The 19,604-nt window shown below is 50.8% G+C and overlaps 9 protein-coding genes across 9 annotated transcripts; 5 read left to right on the top strand and 4 right to left on the bottom strand.

The window, feature by feature from the left end:
* Window positions 1–218: 218 nt before the first annotated feature.
* Window positions 219–2,519, top strand: SDA1 (Severe Depolymerization of Actin; the record flags this gene model as incomplete). The annotated part of the gene is made up of 1 exon (XM_064876392.1): window positions 219–2,519. The coding sequence occupies one exon, from the start codon at window positions 219–221 to the stop codon at window positions 2,517–2,519; it is 2,301 nt and encodes a 766-aa protein (XP_064727699.1).
* A 1,076-nt stretch (window positions 2,520–3,595) lies between these two features.
* PMZ80_007987 (uncharacterized protein) lies at window positions 3,596–5,851 on the top strand (the record flags this gene model as incomplete). Its single annotated transcript, XM_064876391.1, has 3 exons — window positions 3,596–4,057; window positions 4,105–4,914; window positions 5,114–5,851. The coding sequence occupies 3 exons, from the start codon at window positions 3,596–3,598 to the stop codon at window positions 5,849–5,851; spliced, it is 2,010 nt and encodes a 669-aa protein (XP_064727698.1).
* A 116-nt stretch (window positions 5,852–5,967) lies between these two features.
* PMZ80_007986 (uncharacterized protein) lies at window positions 5,968–6,469 on the bottom strand (the record flags this gene model as incomplete). Its single annotated transcript, XM_064876390.1, has 2 exons — window positions 5,968–6,339; window positions 6,395–6,469. The coding sequence occupies 2 exons, from the start codon at window positions 6,467–6,469 to the stop codon at window positions 5,968–5,970; spliced, it is 447 nt and encodes a 148-aa protein (XP_064727697.1).
* A 1,057-nt stretch (window positions 6,470–7,526) lies between these two features.
* PMZ80_007985 (uncharacterized protein) lies at window positions 7,527–10,444 on the top strand (the record flags this gene model as incomplete). The annotated part of the gene is made up of 5 exons (XM_064876389.1): window positions 7,527–7,691; window positions 7,738–8,059; window positions 8,110–8,867; window positions 8,917–9,280; window positions 10,077–10,444. 5 exons carry the CDS (start codon window positions 7,527–7,529, stop codon window positions 10,442–10,444), a joined length of 1,977 nt encoding a protein of 658 aa, XP_064727696.1.
* An 886-nt stretch (window positions 10,445–11,330) lies between these two features.
* PMZ80_007984 (uncharacterized protein) lies at window positions 11,331–12,647 on the bottom strand (the record flags this gene model as incomplete). Its single annotated transcript, XM_064876388.1, has 3 exons — window positions 11,331–12,086; window positions 12,137–12,338; window positions 12,391–12,647. The coding sequence occupies 3 exons, from the start codon at window positions 12,645–12,647 to the stop codon at window positions 11,331–11,333; spliced, it is 1,215 nt and encodes a 404-aa protein (XP_064727695.1).
* Window positions 12,648–14,010: 1,363 nt separating this feature from the next.
* On the bottom strand, window positions 14,011–14,982 carry PMZ80_007983 (uncharacterized protein; the record flags this gene model as incomplete). The annotated part of the gene is made up of 1 exon (XM_064876387.1): window positions 14,011–14,982. One exon carries the CDS (start codon window positions 14,980–14,982, stop codon window positions 14,011–14,013), a length of 972 nt encoding a protein of 323 aa, XP_064727694.1.
* A 453-nt stretch (window positions 14,983–15,435) lies between these two features.
* On the bottom strand, window positions 15,436–16,172 carry PMZ80_007982 (uncharacterized protein; the record flags this gene model as incomplete). Its single annotated transcript, XM_064876386.1, has 4 exons — window positions 15,436–15,507; window positions 15,563–15,971; window positions 16,051–16,067; window positions 16,116–16,172. 4 exons carry the CDS (start codon window positions 16,170–16,172, stop codon window positions 15,436–15,438), a joined length of 555 nt encoding a protein of 184 aa, XP_064727693.1.
* A 382-nt stretch (window positions 16,173–16,554) lies between these two features.
* Window positions 16,555–17,910, top strand: CSM3 (chromosome segregation in meiosis- protein; the record flags this gene model as incomplete). Its single annotated transcript, XM_064876385.1, has 1 exon — window positions 16,555–17,910. The coding sequence occupies one exon, from the start codon at window positions 16,555–16,557 to the stop codon at window positions 17,908–17,910; it is 1,356 nt and encodes a 451-aa protein (XP_064727692.1).
* Window positions 17,911–18,245: 335 nt separating this feature from the next.
* PMZ80_007980 (uncharacterized protein) lies at window positions 18,246–19,244 on the top strand (the record flags this gene model as incomplete). Its single annotated transcript, XM_064876384.1, has 1 exon — window positions 18,246–19,244. One exon carries the CDS (start codon window positions 18,246–18,248, stop codon window positions 19,242–19,244), a length of 999 nt encoding a protein of 332 aa, XP_064727691.1.
* Window positions 19,245–19,604: the final 360 nt, after the last annotated feature.

Raw genomic sequence — 19,604 nt, 5'->3', positions numbered from 1 at the left:
GATCAAAGTTGCTTAGACCTAAATTTGTGGTTCTCAGGTGCTGTGCTGACGTGTTTGTGCTTGCGATGCTGGCTTGTCTGGGCTAGCTCGATCTGGCTTAGTGTACGCTTTATCGCGTGTTTTATCGATAGCACCTCGCCGCCGGCCAGATTATTTTTGTTCCATGCTCGTCGACCATAAAAGTATAGACACAAGTACCTGCACTGTCGAGTCATAAGATGCCGAAACGCAAGCTGGCAGCGCTCGAGAAGGTTGATGCCGACTTGACGAATCTTCAACACAAAATCAAGCGCGACCCAGCCTCATATCGTTCCGAATTTCAAGACCAATGGCTGCAATACCAGAACCAGCGCGAGATCTTCCTTGCCAACCCGACCTCCACGTTCGACAGTAGTGCGACCTCATTTAAAGACCTTCTTGAGTTCATTGCGCATGTGTCCGACTGCTACAAGTCCGAGACCAAGGACTTCCCTCAGCACCTCATCGAAATCCTCAATGCGCACCATGAGTCGCTGGAACCTGAACTGCGGGAGAAGATTGTGGGAAGTCTAGTTTTGTTACGGAAGAAGGACATCATAGACTCGAACACGCTGCTACAATGTCTCTTCCCGATCTTGACCGCTACTTCAAGCAAGAACCTCCGCGCGCTCTTGCTACAGAAAATCCTCAGTGACCTGCGCAACTCGAACTCTAAGACGACAAACCATAAGCTGAATCGCAATGTGCAAACGATCCTTCACAACCTTGTGCTCGCAGATCGAGCTTCGTCGAAAGCGCTATGGGCCGTGAAAATCACGAGAGAAATGTGGAAGCGCCAGATATGGACAGATGCAAAGGCAGTAGAGATCATGAAAGAATGCGCTCTGGCCGACAACGAGAAGGTAATAGTAGGTGGTGTACGCTTCTTCCTTGGAGGCGACAAGGAACGAGAAGAGCAAGAAGAGGAAAGCGACGAGGACGATGAACAGATTGACATGAGGAGATTGCGCCACCAGATTGGCATCAACAAGAAGAGCAAGAAGGCTGATCGGTCGCTGAAGAAGGCAGCCACCACTGTTAAGAAGAGGGAGAAAAAGAAGACTCAGCCGCATATGCTGAACTTTTCCGCATTTCACCTGTTGCATAATCCGCAAGGTTTTGCTGAGGATTTGTTCCAGAAGCACTTGCAGGCTGTGAAATCGAAGCTGAATCTCGAGCACAAGCTACAAGTCCTACAGCTGGTCTCGCGGTTGATAGGACTACACAAACTGATTATTGTACCTTTCTACAGCTACTTCCTCAAGTTTTTGAAGCCGAAACAGCCGTCGGTCACCACGTTCTTAGCATGTCTAGCACAGGGAACACACAGCCAGGTACCTCCAGACGAGCTCGAAAAGCCAATTCAGACCATCGCGAACGAATTTGTGAGTGAAGCAGCTGCCGGAGAAGTCGCAGCATCGGGCCTAAATGCTATTCGAGAGATCTGCGTGAGACAGCCACTCTGCATGAACGAGACGCTTTTGCATGATCTGATCATGTACAGGAAAAGCAAGGACAAGGGCGTCATGATGGCAGCCAAGGGTCTGCTCGGTCTGTACAGACAGGTAAACCCTGAAATGCTCAAGTCGCGGGATCGTGGCAGAGATGCTGCACTTGGTCTGAAGTCTGGTGAGCGGACACAGCAACGATATGGTGAGGAAGCAGCCGGTGAAATAGAAGGGCTCGAATTACTGGAAAAGTGGAAGGAAGAAGAGCGAAGACGGAGACGCATCGAGAAAGGTCTCGATCCTGATATTTCTGGACAGGAGGACAGCGAAGAAGACGAAGAAGCGGCCTGGAATGCATGGAATGTCGAAGACGAAGACAGCGATGATTCAGGTGGCTGGATCAACGTCGAGTCGGACGAAGAAATCAACATCTCCGACAGCGATGACGACGAAGCAAGCAAGCCAAGCAAGAAAGTCAAATTCGACCTCTCCGCAACAGATGACAAAGAAAATGACTTCAAGAAAGCAACGTCCGAAGCCCCATCAACCACAGCCTCAACAACAGCATCCCAATCGAAACTCGCCACAACCCGTATCCTGACCCCAGCCGACCTCGCCAAGCTTCACGAACTTCGCACAACAGCATCCGTATCCTCTCAACTGCCCACTTCCCACGCAAAGCACCACAATGCAGCAGCCCGTCAAACCAACTCCCAACGGCACATTGACGACGAACTCACCGCCGATGCAATCACGGGCCTAAAACACCTCTCCGCTGGCAAACTCACCAAAGAAGAGAAAGCCAAGCTCCAAGAAGAGTTCAAGAAGGATAGAGCGGAGCATAAATCCAAGGCTGAGCGGAAGAAGGAGCGGAAAGAGGCGGAGGGCAAGAGCACGACGAATAAGGAGAAGGCGCGGAAAAAGAATTTCTTGATGACGCTGGGCAAAGCCAAGAGGAAAGGGAAGAGAAGCTTGGTTGAGCATCAGAGGGTGTTGAGGGGACATGTCGACCGGGCGAAACGGGGCGGGAAGAGGGGGAATATGGGGAAGTAGACCCTGAACTATGTCTACGTCGTACTTGGTGAATGCAATACAGCGTGCTCCTACAAATGCAAGAAACCCTGCTAATCTTCCATAATCTCGCAGTTGTGTTGACCTAAATCTTCCTCTTGTCGTGATTCTTGGGTGCTGGCCAGCTTGCGTGATATCAATTCACTGTAATAGGTAAACGAGCGCACTAGGGTCTAAGGGTAGGGTAAGTCGAAGCGAGCCAAGCCGGCGAGACGAGCAGATCTATTACGTAATGCCCGCGAACTCGGGTCGTTCCTGCTTGATGTCTGGCACACACCCTCGCCATCGCAGCCCTTTGCTTACCTTGGTCTCGATACTGCTACGTAGGTATCGCTCGAGAACAGCATTGACATGAATGTTGCTTGTGCCGAATCCCAACAATGATCGTTGAAGTTGCGACGTGGTGATCGATCGACTATCTTACTGTAAGGACAACTAGCCTCTAAAGCTTTCAATTGAGAACGACGCGGCCATCCCAGCGTTATCACTTTGCAGTTGACGGAGGGTTACGTTATTACTTTGCGTGTTCATGGCACTACTTACTGCCCATTGCATGCAAGTGAGGCTGAAGCGATTGACGAGCCTGAGATAGATACGCGAGCCGACAGCATAGCTTCGGCTTTTCTCACCGATTCGCTTGAGAGCCTGCAGTCTGCAAGACCGTCTAGGCCAAAATGTTAAAGTGCATGAAGCGCACTACATCGCACCAATGAAGACAACCAGAACACGAAATGTTTTTGCACGACAACTTGCACGAAGGCCCAATATGGTTCCTTGACTGCCTGTACGCCTTACTGCATACTCTCGATCGCGGTATTGTCATAGCATAGGAATATGCCTTGAGCATTGGCCCCAAGGATACCGGGGTCAGCAGCAGATGTGCAGGGAATCTAGCCCTGCCTTTCTGTCCTACAGGTGTCAGGCTGAAAGAACTGTGTTTCCCATATGCTCAACATTTGCGGCTGAACTATCCCAGCACCCTACTTGTAACTTGTCGACCATGTAAAGGCCGCTGCTGTCTTGCCTCTATCGTTCAATATCCATACGAACAACAAGATATGGCCGCTCAAGAATACCACATTGTCGGAACTGATCCTATTGGTACAGGTACAAGCCAATCCCTCAGTACGTACGGCCGTGCCTGTCCACCGCGCAAACCGGTGGCGATCTCTTTCGAAGATCAGAACAATAATCTGATCGAAGCGTCTCACAACAGCCAAGAAGGCTCTCTGACGAAGGTTGCAGCACAAAATGGCGCGAAAACTCTTCGGCGCCCGGGCCAGCAAGTGTTCGTCGGAGTCTTGATTGACGTGTGTCTGGCCAACCTCCCGTGTGCCTTCATTGCACTCGGATTCATTGCGGTCTATCTGGACGACCAGCCAATCTCATCGTATGGTAGAATGGTCGAAGAATCTGCTAGATTGGGGCCAACAATCTTTCCGATCGCATTTGCTGCAATTGTCGCCCGCTTTACCAAACACTTAGCTCGGTGGCAAGCTGAACGTGGCCAGCGTCTAGGTGTATGTGGCTAACACCTGTCGTGAGGCGTATTGGCTGATATGCGCAGGTGCTCGAACAATTGATACAAAGCCAAAGCTTCGCAGCGTCCATCGAGGCAGCCTACAGCTTGAGAAGCTTGACCTTTGCAAGTTTTGCCATCACTGTTTTGTGGGCATTCTCCCCTCTCGGCGGTCAGAGCTCTCTTCGTATACTGTCGACTACAGAAGCTAGCACCGAGAGTCAATTACCTGTCTACGCGGCAGTCGCAGAGACACTCAGGTATTTTGGTGGAGGGGCACATGCGATGACCACCCAGACCAACATAAACGGCATTTTCGTCACATCTCTCATGGCACCTCAGACCGCTAGCAATGGCCCGACCGACACATGGGGCAACGTGAGAATCCCGGCCTCTCATTATGTAGAAGACCTGGAACCAGGTACCTGGTATACTGCTGATGAATCATCAGGCTTTACGGACTACTCAAGTCTCGTCGGTATTCCTGTCTGGGGAGTGCCAGACAAAGACACTGTGAATTTCTCCATCACCTGGCCAATCTTCAACACTGATTGCCAATGGAAGCAGCCTGGTTACAGCGACCTTGAGTGGTGCTATTTTTCACTTAATCATACTAAGAGTACGGAGCAACAGAATTGTACCTATAATGCCACAGATGGCACGGTGCAAGGGCCATCCTACAAAGGGTTACCTGTCATGACCTCAACGGATCCTCTGTGGCTGACGGAGGTTTTTGTGCCACAGCTCAATAGTAGCAGCAACCCTGTCTACATGGCTTTTGCATACAGTATGCTTGATGACCACGAGGTCGACGGCGTAGGCTACCCAGGATCAAAAGCAGAGTGTAAGCTCCGCACAGTGCGTGCAGAGGCGCAAGTCTTTTGCGCCAGCGGAGCATGTCGGGTCACGAGGCTTCGCAGAACGATCGAAGCCAAACCAGACTTCATCAATGTGGTATGTGCGCAGCCACCTGTCGTGTGGATGCGATTGGCTTCGGATCCTTCCTCATTATTCCTTGACTTCATTCGAAGAGCACTGCTGACAGCCTTATCCACAGTTCAACGACGATACTATTAGTCCTGAGTCTTCGACCTCGAAGGCTCTCTATTATGATGTAATTCTAAGAGAGCTACCCGCCACAACGGGACCGGAAACGACCGGCTACGGCTATGCTACACCTTTTACGGCCTACCTGCTCGGAAGAGACCGCCCCTTCAACTCGTCCAACATGTACTGGCTTTATACGGCAGGTATAAATGACACCTATTTCTCCCAACGTTTGTCCACCATGTTCAACACGTTCTGGATTGCATGTCAATGGACCGACTCGATCACAGACCGTAGCAATGAGAATGTGTCTGCATTCCTCAACACTACAACTGGAGAAGTAAACTACCCCTACCAACAGTCCATAGCTACGGTAACCCAAGTCTACCCAACCTACAAAGCAAACTATCTCTGGATCGTAGCACTCATAATCGTCTCAACGATCCTACTCTTCTGCGCACTCACAAGCCTGTTGCTGCGCGTAGTGACGGTCGCGCCCGACATCCTTGGCTTCGTATCATCCTTGACTCGCGACAGCCGTTATTTCGAACCATTGCCACCGGGCAGCAGTATGTTAGATGGTGAGCAGAGAGCGCGGAGACTGCGCGATCGAAAGGTGCAGATTGCTGATGTGCGTCCCGAGGCTGACGTGGGACATATTGCCTTCGTTAGCGTTGAGGCATGTTCTGGAGATCGCGGGGAACGGCAGGGAATCATGAGGCTTAGGAAAGATAGGCTTTACGATTGATGCCCGGATTCCGACTCTCGTATCTTCTACCACCTTGGACTCTACCTTCAACTCACGAGGAGTCCTAGAGCAACGCTCCAATCCTCACCACGTAGCACTCCACCATCCCTCGTCACTCAGTCCTCATCAAACACCCCCTCAGCACGCAACTGCTCCTTGATCTCATCCATTCGTTTCTGATCTTTCTCATCCAGCCCCTCCTCCCCCTTTTTCTTCCTCGCCTCCTCTCTCTTCGCTAGCTTCTTCATCTCCGGCATGACTTTCTTGAGGGCCTTGAGCTTCTTCTCGCGCTTCTTCTGTCGTTCGTCGATGGTTGCGAGCATATTCACGTTGCGGATGATGGCGAGACCGATTGCGCGGTTTTCTTGACGGGTTCGTTCTTCGGTCTGAGTCGGTTTTTTGGTTGGGGTTGGCTTTGGTTTTGGCGTGGTCTTGGTGTTGGTTTTGGTGTCAGACTTGGCTTTCTTCTGGATGGCGTCTCGGTTTACCTATATTATTGTTAAGCTGGAAGGGGACGCAGCATGCAAAGGAGCCAGGCCTCACCTTTGGACTCGTGCTTTTGGCTGGGGTTGGAGCTGGGCTGGGAGTAATGTCTGGCATGTTGCTGTTGTCCGACATGTTGTATCTGTTTCTTTTCGCATGTAATGTAGAGCGATCCGCTTGCTGTGAGGTCCGTAGAGAAGTGAGGGAAGCATGTAAGAGATCCAGCACTCTATATGTACTTCACGCACTGGAAGTTAATGAGAATAACACCTCGCCTTCTTGGCCAGAAATCCGCTGCAAACAAAGACAGCTGAGACAGCTACCCACCATTTCGAGCAAGTACACCGTATCGAGAGGAAACACGTCGCGCCTTGGCCATGGGTGTCCGATGGAAACAAAGAAGGCAGAGACATCGGCGGGTATTATTGGCTAATCTAGCACTCGCTCATGTCACGGATCAACGGCGGTGACCTAAGTCGGACATGTCGTGACACGCTTGAGATCAAGCAAGAACTGACCGGAAGGGAGCCCAGAGCAACTCAGCGCATATGTCCATCTGCATTTCTGGCTATGGAACATGCCAGGGTTTAAGATCTCAGCGTGCTGTGGTTGATTACCTTGTTACGACGAAGAACAGGAGTGATCATAGTACTGGACCTGTATGCCATCGGATTCCATGCGTCTGCTGAAACTGAACACGAGTTTTTGTCTCACTGCCGGATCTTTTAGAAATGATAGGGTCGATGAGATAGCAATCGGATGGGTAATTTACTGCAGTGATAGCTAAGTTACCTACGTACTTCCGTAGCTTTACTCACAATTCCGGTGGTCTGGTCCGCCGTAGTAGCCTGGCGTGCCTGGCAGCTCATACTGTACGGTAGGCCAAATGCAAGCCTAATGCAAGCCAGTGCCATAATATGCCGAGCATGGCAACCAGGTCGCTCTCACATTTCTTCATTCCTCTGGCAGTGTCGGGCGTCACTCGGCCAGCACGATATACATTCACTCAAGTATTCAGTCGCAAACACCAAGACGCAAGCCACCGCGCGATGTGTCACTTTGATTTATTGCCGCCTTTCACTAAATGTGTCCGTTGAACATAAATCCTGCAGCAGAAATATTCTGCGTGCAGACTCTCAAAGAATAGGTATCGTAACCTTTACCGCTCGTCAATTCAACAAAGATATCGAATATGGCGAATATGGACGCGCTTCGCACGCGATACGCCGAAGCGAAACAGGCAGACGTTGCTCGCAACACTTTGCTTGACGATCTTTTCCAGAAAGTGGACGATATGCAGAAAACTATGGACAGGAACGCATTCGTTATGGTCCTAATAGACGGTGATTGCATGAATGTAAGCCCCACCACTCGGAGAAGCACCCGCGGATATACTGCAATAGTCGACGAAGCTAAGGACCGACATCAAGTTCCAAAACGAGCTGGTCAAAGGAGGAGTTTCAGGTGGGGATGAAGCCGCGAAACTACTCAGACAGGCCGTTTTCGACTACCTTCGCTACGACGAAAACTTCAAGCATGATCATAAGATCGTTATACGAGTTTACGCAAGCCTGCGAGGCCTCAGCAAGACTTATGCCGAGAAGGGTATTCTACCGAATACAGCTGCCTTTTCCGAATTTGTTCTAGGCTTTAACAAAGCACATCCACTATGCGACTTCATTGATGCTGGGAATCATAAGGAGGCCGCTGATACGAAGTTGAAAGGTATGCTCGGAAAACATTGTACTGCAGACATTAGCTAAGCATCGCCGCAGAAATACTCAGCTTGTATGTTTACAATGTTCACTGTAAACAGATCATCTTCGGCGCATCGGCAGATAATGGCTACGCATCCTTTTTAAGCTCCTTCTTTATCGGCACAGATGTCTCCTCTCGTATCAGACTTCTCAAAGGTCCACCATTCTCCTTCGAATTCAAAAGCGTTCTGCCCAAATTCAGATGGACAGAATTCAACAATGTGTTCAGGAGCGACTTCATCTCTGCTGAGCCTCTGCAACACCATGGTCCACGCAGGGTACCAGAAGTCGAACCGCAAACTGCACATGAGTCATTCTCAGGCAGTAAGACTCATAGCTCATCTACGCCGTGGTCAGCTCAGGGCAACTCAGAATTGTATGCTACCAGAGCAGCTACCAGCGATACCGTTACGTTAGCGCTAGGAAATGCTAACCTTCCTTCGAGACCTAAGAAGTCTGGAGTCGAGCAGTATGATGACCCGAATGGTGTTGCCGTATCAAACGTGCTGCAATATGTACATTCGCGAACAGTGTCCCGTACGTCGTCGAGTTCACCTCCACAGTCAGGACACAACGCAAGACCAACAGCAAATGATGTCGCAGCGGCATTAATCAGTAGCACGTACGAACGTCTACACGTATCACCTAAAGCACTGGACTTTGGCGTCGTCAAACAAATGGTGGAGGAAAAGCTAGGTTTGACTTTTGCATTCTGGGGAAAGGATGACAGGGATGAGTGGTTTTCTAAGAGCAAGAATATTATCAAAATGGCTGTGGTAAGCATTCGTATCACGATCTCATGGAATATGCTGACAATGTTGGTAGGAAGAGTGGGTGGAGACGACAGGCAATTCACCGCCCAAAAATGCGACCTGGATGTTGCGATATTTCGCTTCGGGGCAGTCTCCATCAGCTGTTATGCGGAGCGCCTCGGCGAAACTGTGGCGAACCAGAGTCGACTTAGACGTTCCCATCCCAGATCCGTCTGACGTCTCTACACCGATTACTGGCACCAGTGATACACCAAACCCGATCAGCAGTCCTAACCGAAATACTTCCATCACACCCACGAACGACCGCGAAAGCCCTAGTTGCATCTTTCAGAACCGCAGGGGTCAACGCATCGACGTTCCCAAAGAACTACACGTTGCCCCAGTTCTTTTCAACGAACTCAAGAGACGCAACCCTCGTCTGTGCAATTCACATCATCTCCTTGGCAGCTGCACGAATATATTCTGTCCTTACGATCACAACTCAATATTATCCGATCACGAGTTCGGGGCTCTTCTGAGTCTGTCCCGAAGTCAACGCTGCCCACAGGGCTCAGCCTGCACTGATCCGTGCTTCAAGGGCCACATGTGTCCGAATGGAAGAAGTTGCAGACACGGCAACGATTGCAGGTTCTCCGATCTCCACGGCATAGATACTGCAATCGTTACTGAGCTTGGGAGAAGCCAAGACTGACCCTAAAATATGCAAAGATGAAGACATATTATGGTAAGTCAACGATAGCTTGAGGCGAATCAGAGGGATGTACCCGCGATACTAGTATGCAGGACACGGAGTTGTAGTATACTGGTGGTATACCTAAATTCGAGCGAAATGCATGCGAGCTATCACAATAATAGATAGCCATCATAACAACACCACAGATTTCCCATCGTGAAATCAGTCCTTGCACAGCCACAAGACCACGTCCGCGCAAGCCAACTCGCACCCCACATGTACCTTCCCATTGGCATCCTGCACATCCCCGACCATGGACCACAAACCGGACAGGGGTATCGTATGTGTTTCAGAATCCTACCTTCCAAACTGACGTCATATATCGCCCGACCCCCTCCACCACTTCAGCCTTTCGCAGCATGTACTTATAGATACAACGTCAAGTCCATGATAGCAGAACTTCTCATCAATCAATCACCGCAACACAAACACGAAGGCCAGCACATCTTCGAATCTCATCTTCATCACCACATAATCAGGGCCACAAAGCCAACCACCACTCCATTGTATCCACAGATCACTACCTCCCTACCAGCAACTCCCAAAAACACCCACCACTCCCAAAATGACAAACCAAGACACAGGCGTAACCGGCGCCGCCAAATTCGTAACCTCCACCCTCGGCAACACAGTCGGCGGCCTCTCCCGCACAGTCGGCGGCGTGACCGGCGCCGCAACCCGTGGGATCGGTGAGACTATCACAGGTGCCACTGGCAGCGCAGGGAAACCCATTGGAGATGCACTGGCTAATGCTGGATCGGGCATTGAGAATGGAAGTAAGGATGTTGCGAAAGGGGTTGAGAATGCGGGGGAGTGGAAGAGTGGGGGGACGGGGAGACGGTTTTAGTGGAAGGAAAGGGAGGGAGGTGTGACTAGGTGAGGCGATGATCAAGCGGCGTGAGGAGGGCGGTGGGCGGTGGCGGTTGTTCCTCTGGTACGAATGGAGATGTGTATCGATGGTAACACATGAAGAGCGTTTCGCTGGCATCGATTGAGAATTATCACGTTCCCGTTCTACGGCATGTTATGTGTTTCCAGTCAGTATCGTCGTGGCAAGGGTGATGACGCCTCGAGCTCAGATCAATTTCTTCGCACCCATACTAAGCAATTGCTTCTTTGTTGCCTCGCAGCCTCGATCCGGTCAGCTTCAAAAAGAGTAAGGTGCTGGTAACCCTGCAGGCTTTCATGCATCAGCCTCACGCACGTACTAATGCTCGCAGACGCCAACTAGCAGTATATACTTACCACCCTACGACAGAATATCACTGAACAAGCGTGAACCAACTAGCGTTGATGCGTTCGCCCGGAAAACACACAAAATCAATCTCGTGAAGCAGGTACAGCAACGGAACGCCTGTGATACTCACGATCATGTAGCATATTTGCCATATATACAAGCTACCTCTAGTGCTTCTGTGATATCACCGTCTTCTGGTGTTGGTATATTCTATGCCGCGTGCTTAGAAGCACTAATGATACAAATTCTTGCGAATAGTGTCTGACCCATTCCTCCCTTCGTCAAACATGACTGTCATCTTCGTCAAATCCTCCGTCATCAAGCTCAAATGTTCTCAGAATGTCTTCAAGATCCTTCCCCAAAACGCCTTCGCTAACAGGATGCTTTTCATGGATACTCTGACAATATGTACAGCTGTATTATACTCTCTAGCACTCTAGTGTCTTTCAAGATGCTGGTAACAACGAGCTTGGTGAGTCGTCTGTATGGCTCAGTACTACTTGGCCACGCCAACAAGCTCACTTTGTGACGAGGACCTCTCAGGATCGTAGTTGATTGTGTTGGAGCTCATCTTCGAGGCTCGGTCATCTAGCTCCGTTGTGTGTACGGTTGCGGCTTGCCTCTTCATCTGCTCTGACAGCCTTCTTGAGGGTATATGTCGACAGACTTCTTTGATATCTCCCCAGAGACACTTGACCGCATATGAACTCGTAGCCATGTAGATGATGGCATTCCAGAATCCTTGTAGCGGCAGCACTAGGGCGGCAGCAAGGTTGAGGCCAAAGACGACATCGGTAGGCCGAATGATAGTGTAGATCCGATTGACAGTCGATGGCACCCAAGTGATGAGCAGGGCGATAAAGAAGAGCAATGCACACTTGCAATATTTCAACGCAGCCTTGTTCGGGTCAATTCCGCCGCCCGGCCTGTGAACTCGTGATTGAGTTTGATGCCTGCTTGTGGAAGAGCTCGGGAAGGATGCTTTCTTGTTGATGTTGCCACTGTTTGGTCGGCTGCTGCCATACTCTTCATTTCTTGTGACGGTGACTTCTGATGTTTTGATGATGCCCGTAGCAGGAAACTCGTTCGCCTCGCCAGGCCTCTCCATCGACAAGAGTTGCTTACGCCACTTGAATATGACGGAGCCAACTCGGATGTAGATGGCGATTGTGCATAGGATAACGATCCAAACCGGCCCGTAGAAGGTCGCAACTCGAAGGAAGTCCCATTGGAGAGAGACCCAACACCACAGCTGTGCCACAGTCAGTATATGGCTTTGGAATATGGACATATTGGACATACCACAGCAGAGCCATAGATTTTGCCCCGGCCGATTGTGTTGACAAAAAGATAGATCAGCCCTGGAACGAAAGGTACGCCATAGCAAGCTAGCAGATACTTCCACTCTAGTCGTCTCAAGGCAGCGGCGTCGTACGACCTAAAGAAGGACAGCCATACATTGCAGCTCATGGCAAACGTCCATAGCGCATCAGCTGGCATGAACCTGTGCTTGTTGTCAGCGTCAACATCGCCTGGTTGGAACTTAGGATGCATACCACTGAATGAGGAATGCCTGAAATTGACATAGTGAAGAGCCCTTACCAGCTTCAATTCCGTCTATCGATATGAGAGTGGCTATGTTCGTGATGACATTACCGAAGGTTGCATAGAAGACGAGCCGGTTGATGGGCTTGCGAAATTTGTCGCTGAGGAGGAAAGTGACCACAACGAAAGCAGAAGCCGTCAATGAGAAGACAGACGAGACTCTTTCTGTGACTATGATGGCCTGTATTTGCGCTGTTGTCAGCGACATGTTGAACTTCTGCGTGGCTTCATCGGTAGGTGAATGCTAGAGATCAAGTCGATGCGTATCAACTGAAGAGGGATAGGCGAAGGCTTCTCATGTCATGACTCTGGTTAGTTACACTGTAGCTTGGAAGAGATTTTGGGATGGGCAAAACTTGAATCAGAAACTGTCGTCAGACAAACGGAACTGAAACTGGGACAATCGTGTGCTCAGAAGGCAGGCACGAACCGAACTTTTTCAGACCAGAGGGAAGGAGCGACTTTAGCACCACCAACGGTGAAGAAAATGCACATTTGCGGAACCCCAGAAGCCGAGTCCATGGGTCTGGAGAACGTTCAACGTCTGCGCCATTGTAAAATCCTGGAGAGACCGCTGTTATCGCCGTTCACTATGCCCTTTCCAGTCCGTTACAGCTGGACCAAGGTCATCTGGCAAGCTTCTTCAGGAAGGCGGAAGCTCGTGCCTGCGGGTTAGCGAGAGGTGGACCTGCATTAGCTTCGTTTCTCACACTGTATTCAATCGCTAGCGCCGGGTAATAGGGAAGGCGCGAAGCATGCAGCGAGAAGATGCGTGTTTTAGCTGATGTGAAAGCCATGTGGCAATCATCCTTTTCGCCGGAACTATGCAGCCAAGGGCCTCAATAAAGTGGCGTACGCCACGATTTCGGTCTGGCCTCTTGAACACCTCATGCGTTCACGTCGCCGCCGGCCAAAAGGAGGAATCAATGAGTACCATCGGATATTATACCCAGCTTGATGGGCATAAGCATAATCAACTGTTAAAATCGACGCATCCATGTCACAGCTTAGAGGATGCAGATGGAGTGAGGAAGGGAAGATTTGTGAAGTCACTTGGCTTTGAAATCAAGCACTGGCAGAGAGAGAGCTCAAGAAGAGGAGCGGGGACGCGCAGGGGGTCGCAGATTGCTCGTGCTAGCGCACCAAGCGGAAAGCCGAGGGATGCCCTCCAGCCAATCATAAATCACTGGCGATCATTAAGGAATGTCCTTTATTCCACGCGAGGTGTGTTGAGCCTGACTATTATGGGAAGTTCGAATGACCTTGCTTGGGGATACGCAACACCATCTTCCAAAAAGGCGGGTGTGCCTTGATGTACCATCAAGTAGCCCAACGCACTGGGGCTACCGATGAATACCTGCTCGGTTTCTCCTACCACACCAAGAACACTGTGCCAGCAGAGAGCGTACTAAACCAAGATCGAAACCGCCATTCGCCTGAAGACTGATGTCAACAGCTTTGAAGCGCAATCCGTGGCGATGGGATCACACTCCTTCGGTGTCAGCCCCAGCAGGACTAGCAGCGTCGCCGTTCTTAGGCGGAACTGCCGATTGTTCCTCCATGTCACCCACCTAGCCAGCTTTCTTCTCGACACCGTTCTTGCTCCCTGCCTTCAACTTTGCTGCGATCTCCTCTCTTAGCTTCTTCTGCTCCATGCTTAGTTCAAGATGTTTCATAGAGTCCTCCAAAATCTGCAGCTTCTGCTTGTTCTGGCCATCCTCGGAAGAGCCGACGTCATCCGAATTCAGTCGCAAGTAGACGTTGTGCGGTGCCATCGAGTCGACAAGAGACTGCTTGATCAATGCTATCTCCTTCAAGCTCTTTTTCATGGTCTCCTCCTCGCCGGTCTGCTCGTTGGGGATAGTGACGTGCATGCTGCCAGTATCGGACTCGAGTCGGTCGATCTTCTTCCGGAGCGTTCCCATGTCACTGTAGGCGTGTCGGACGGCGGCCCAAATATTGTCGAGCATTTTGAGGGTCAGCGTCAATTTCGCCGTGTTCTTGGCACCCTTGACCTCTGCTCCCAATCTCTCCTGGTCTCGTAGGAGGTTGTTCGCAACACTAAGGACTTGTTCGACAGATTTCTTGAAATCCCTGACCCTGCTACCATATTCTTGCCAGATCTGCTTCTTCTGATATGTTACTAGGCCGAAGTACAGCAAATCAGCCATTTTGGTAGAGTCCTTGGGCTCACCCATGGCGATGAGGTTGCTGTGCACAGCATCGCATTGGCGAATTTCATAGGAGTATTTGAGATCTCTCTGGTGGGTAAGATCTAGGACAACCACACTGGCTTGGACCATTTTCTCGCACAATGAGATGAGCTGACGCGTATTTTCGCCGGTCTCGATAGTCTTGTTAACCATGTCATCAGACGGTCTCGCGACTGTGTCATCCGTTAGCTGAGTCCTGCAAGGCTCTATGTTCTTCTGCGTACCATTGTCCAGAAGCAGGTGGAGCTTGTCGAAGGTCAACTCATTCTCGTCGATGAAGGCGAAGTCGATCTGCGACTGACTGTTCGGTGGGCTGACCTGATCCCGCATGATGAATTATTTGATTGATGCGATGCAGTATTGATCATAGGATCCTGTAAGGTAGGTGCCAATGTCCGCAAGGTCGTTCCTGCTCAGCTTGCTCAAGCAGACAGCCTTTCGTGTGGAGCCTGCAAACTTTTGATCAATAAACACGGTCAACAAACACAGTCGACATAGTTGAGCCCAACGCTTTAGTGAAGATCAACACTACTGTGGAGTATCGACGAGGCCAGGCTGAACAGTGAAAAAGGCCATTCATAGACGAGAAGTACAGCAGGCAAGCAGTATCAGGAAATACAGTCAGTATAGCACTTGAAGGCTTGAACAAGATAGGTTAGTTGTCGGGGCTTCACCAGAATGGGTGTCTGCCTTTTGGAACGCCGATTGTCCCTATGTACACTGCTCAACTCGTTGGCGAGCTACATGCACGATGCAATGATCCAGCATAGAACAGCCGATAGATCATCTTCCCAGCTTCTCAGCTTCCAGCTCCTTTTCTGCTTGTTGATAGTATTTCGCTGTGTCAATGCCGTGCTACCGAGTTGTTAGTCCACGCCTTCAACTGCTGTTCGGTTCCGGTCCTCCTTACCTGGTTGTGGTTCGCAAAGTTCATCATGGGCACAACATGAAACAACAGAGAACTGAATCTCGAGTTGCGTGCAGCAATACCTTGCATGTACGGGGTCAACTCTGTGTTTCCGTATAGTGGCTCTCCCTTCTTGACTTTGTCCACCATCTCCCTCATGTCCATCTCGACTTCTCTAGAGTTCTCTTCCCACCCATAAAACCGCAGGCATGACTTCTGGTAGACAAATCCCAGTCCAGCTATGGCGCCGACGGCTATACTGAGTCTGAGGATTGGTGGAAAGGCTCCTTTACCGGCGAAGGAAGGCGCGAAACGCTCGGTCGTTAACATGAATAATGGTCCAGCAGCTGCTGCCGTGGCTCCAAACGCCCAGTCGCCTGGTCGTGCATATCGGAAAGCTCGTCGCCAATGTCTGTCCGAGTCTCAGTTAGTCCATCATCTTCGAAACCTGCGCAGAGCCATCTCTCCGGCATCGTGCTTGGGTAACATACGGGTCTGTGTCAATGACCTGCAACTGTTAGCATTCAACATTGCGTACTCCAACTCTCGCACATACTGGATAGTCGGTGTTTACTCGCTTTGGCGGCACTTGTGCCTTCGGGTAGTCCGCCATCCTGCCAGCACTCGAGCTTCCAAACCGTTCAATATCACGTTAAGCGTCTCGATTGAGGTTCATGCCTGCGGAGCTCGTTTCGCAATGCTGGAAAGTCTGCCGAGAAAGGCTGATCACGTGGAAGCAGTTCTAAGCTAGGCCCCGGAAAGATATAGCTCGGAGAGTGGAAATGACGTCTCGTGTAGATTGAACGCGTCGCGTTCTTGGGCGCGTCAATATCTTCGTACTCGATACAAAATACAATATCTCCTTGTGAACCGTGGCAGGTGCAACCGTATTGAAGTGACCACCTGTTTCCAGCCTACTATTCTCCGATATACAATCACCAAACAACCAAATACGACCACCGCAATTTCACCATCAACGACAACGAAGAGTAGCCATGGCGGCCGACCCTCTCACGAGCAGGACAGTAGACGATCTGCTGGTGGAGGGTGATGGCTTCGACTTCGACGATGACCCATTCGCGGACAAGCCACCTCGAAACACTGAACGCGATGACAAGACTACCTTGAGCCCTCGGAAACGCAAAGCCGACGACGACAATCCCTTCGGAGGCAACGACGACGAAGAAATCAAGATCACGAAACAACGCAAGAAGATCCCGAAGCTTGATGCCGAGAGACTTCTCTCAGAGCCAGGCATCCCGAAGATGCGGAAACTTCTGCGCTCCGGAGATCTCAAGAAGAAATTGAGGCTGAAGGGAAAGGGCCACGAGTTCTCGGATGCTGCGAGATTACTCAACTATTACCAGTTGTGGCTGGACCAGCTTTACCCAAGGGCCAAGTTTGCCGATGCACTTCAACTCGTGGAAAAGGCCGGCCACACCAAGAAGCTGCAGATGTACAGAAAATCATGGATTGACGAAAGCAAGCCAGGTTATATTAGGCGCGAGGATATCGAGCAGGCTGTTGATGACGAGGATGCAGCGCGAGGAGAAGAGTCTTCAGTACCGGCGCAAGGAAAGGCCATAGATAGTCCGGACCCAGAAAAGGAAGAAGATCCTGCAGCTATGTTTTTCGGAGATGGCAGCGTTGATGACGAACCAAATGCTGGAGGTCCTGATGATGATGAGCTCGATGCTTTGCTAGCGCAGGACGAGGGGGCTCCGAGCAAGTCGACCAACAAGGCGGTCTTGCAGGACGATTCTGAAGGAGAAGATGATCTGGATGCATTGCTAGCAGCAGACCAAGGTACACGCAGACAGGACCCGGCACCTGTTGTAGAGGATGAAGATGAACTTGGCGCTTTGATGGAGCAGCACAATGCGACTACAAACAAGCCGCGGCAGGAGGTGGAGCACCAAGTGCAAGAAGATCCGGAAGACGATGAGCTCGATGCCATCCTGAACGAGGACTCGCAGTCCAAACCAGTAAAAACAAACGATGTTGTACCGGACGACACTTTTGATGACTTCGATGACGATGCAGACGACCTCGACGCACTACTTGCTGGCCAACAAGCGGCACCTGAACCTGAGCTGCCCACAATGGGTGACAGCACCGGTTCAACAGAGTTTAGATCTCAGGGTAGAGACGAAGTTTTGCCCGGCAGCGAAGAGGTTCCAGAGCTCGACAACGTAGTGTCATCATCTCCGATACCGAATGTGAGGACGGATGAGCTCGATGGGTTGATGGACGAGCACGATGCAACGGTAGAGAAGCACAAGGCGAGAGACTCTGAGCTGGTGGAAGAGTTCCTCTCGTCCAGTCCAATACCAAACAGGGACAGTCAGTAGAGGCATCCGACCTGAAAGTCTTGTGAGAGTCATGTTTGTGGGACACTCCGGCTAATCCATAGCATCGTTCTGCCTATGCTTCACAGCAGTAAAGCTTTCAAGGCCAGCATCTGGTCTCGAAGCACGCGAAGATTCGACCCATAGGGTATAGTGAGACAGCGCGTGTTAGGAAACACAATCGCAGATTGATTGCGCGCTGGTCTCATTTGCCGTATTGCTGATTGCCTACCATCCGACCTATAACAGCTCTTCGCTCTTTATCTGATTACGCTCCTTCAATGTCCCTTACTAGCACAACTACCGTCTTGTGCCTCCTAGATCCTTACCACCACAACATGGAGTCCTTCATGCAGTCCCCTCAGCCTAGAATCAGCATAGCCACTACGCAACTGGTGTTCGAGTCAGATCTCAGTGGAAAGAACGTATTAGCATTCGAAAAACAGGTCCTACCGAAGAAACCCTATGGAAGCGTCGTGGACTTCGACCCAGACGTCCACCGAAAAGTCATTGACGAGCTTCTGGAAAGCTCGACGGGTAGCACCCACAGGGAAGCTCGACAGCGAGCCCTGATTTCCCTACTAGGCGACATTGGTTATTCTCTCGGCTACCGCATCCGTGCGCTGGAGTGCAGACCTTTCAAGAACGAGGACATGAATGCAGGTGAAAGAATCGATGCCGAAATCTCAGATACAGAATTCCTACGTCCGGCACGAAGAAGCACCCAAGCTGGCCGACGGAGTCTACGGGATGTCCTCCAAGACGTAACACCAAAATCCAACGCCATGGTCTCTGACAAGACCGAGGCACCGACAGGGTACAAATTCCACTGCGTCATTCCAGATTGCCGGCAGAAGTCGGCAGTAGCTACCATAGGAGGGCTACGCGACCATCTAGTCAGAAATCACTACTTCTCCGAGAAAGAGTGCACAGAAATACTCAGCAAATCTAAAGTCAAGCCCGAGGACGTGAAGCTCAAGCAGTTGTTTGGACCGTACCCAGAAGAGGACCTGTTGAAAGACCATCCTCAGCCAGGCAAGATGCAGGTTGGGAGGACAAAGAAGAAATCTCAGAGCAAGTCCCCTCATGGAAGTGTTGTTGGTACGAACATCAATCAGGAGCAAGGCTCCGCTGAGATCGAGAAGACAGCAGCGGCCGACCCAGCTATGGACATTCATGGTGGAACGCAAGATGATGACGAGGATGTGGCAGCGAATACAATACCCATGGACATTGGCAATGTCACCGAAGATGACAACGCCAACCCCTCTGGCCTGACAGGTAGAAGAGCGAGCAGCGAGGAGCAACGTAGCATTGGAGGGCCCGGAAGCCTTTGACGATCGACAGCCAGATAGGGAACATCCTAGACACATAACTCAGGACGCTGGTGGCGCGTTCACAACTACATAGGCGGATTGCGCCAGGTTCCCAGTCTTCCGGCACTTTGTAGATGGTGGAATGGTCTGAGCGTCAACGCAAGGCAAAGGAACGGCCTTCTCAGGGCTGTCCTATCTCAAATCGGGGACCCCTCGTGACACTGCATGGAATTATAATAAAAGCATTCACAAACTGAACCAAGACGTGCCTTCTCCTCCTTGATCTTGTGATATTCCTTCACGAAGGAAAGCGGCTGATGGCGTGAACAGCCCCTAGGCCGCCACCATGCCTGGACCCCGTATCTATGAGTTCCCTTGCGT

The sequence above is a fragment of the Knufia obscura genome (assembly GCF_036327395.1).
Source record: "Knufia obscura strain CCFEE 5817 isolate CBS 148926 chromosome Unknown scaffold_10, whole genome shotgun sequence".
NCBI classification, from domain to species: Eukaryota; Fungi; Ascomycota; class Eurotiomycetes; order Chaetothyriales; family Trichomeriaceae; genus Knufia; species Knufia obscura.
The sequence above is the reverse complement of the archived record's forward strand: the minus strand, read 5'-3'. Positions and strand labels throughout refer to the sequence as shown.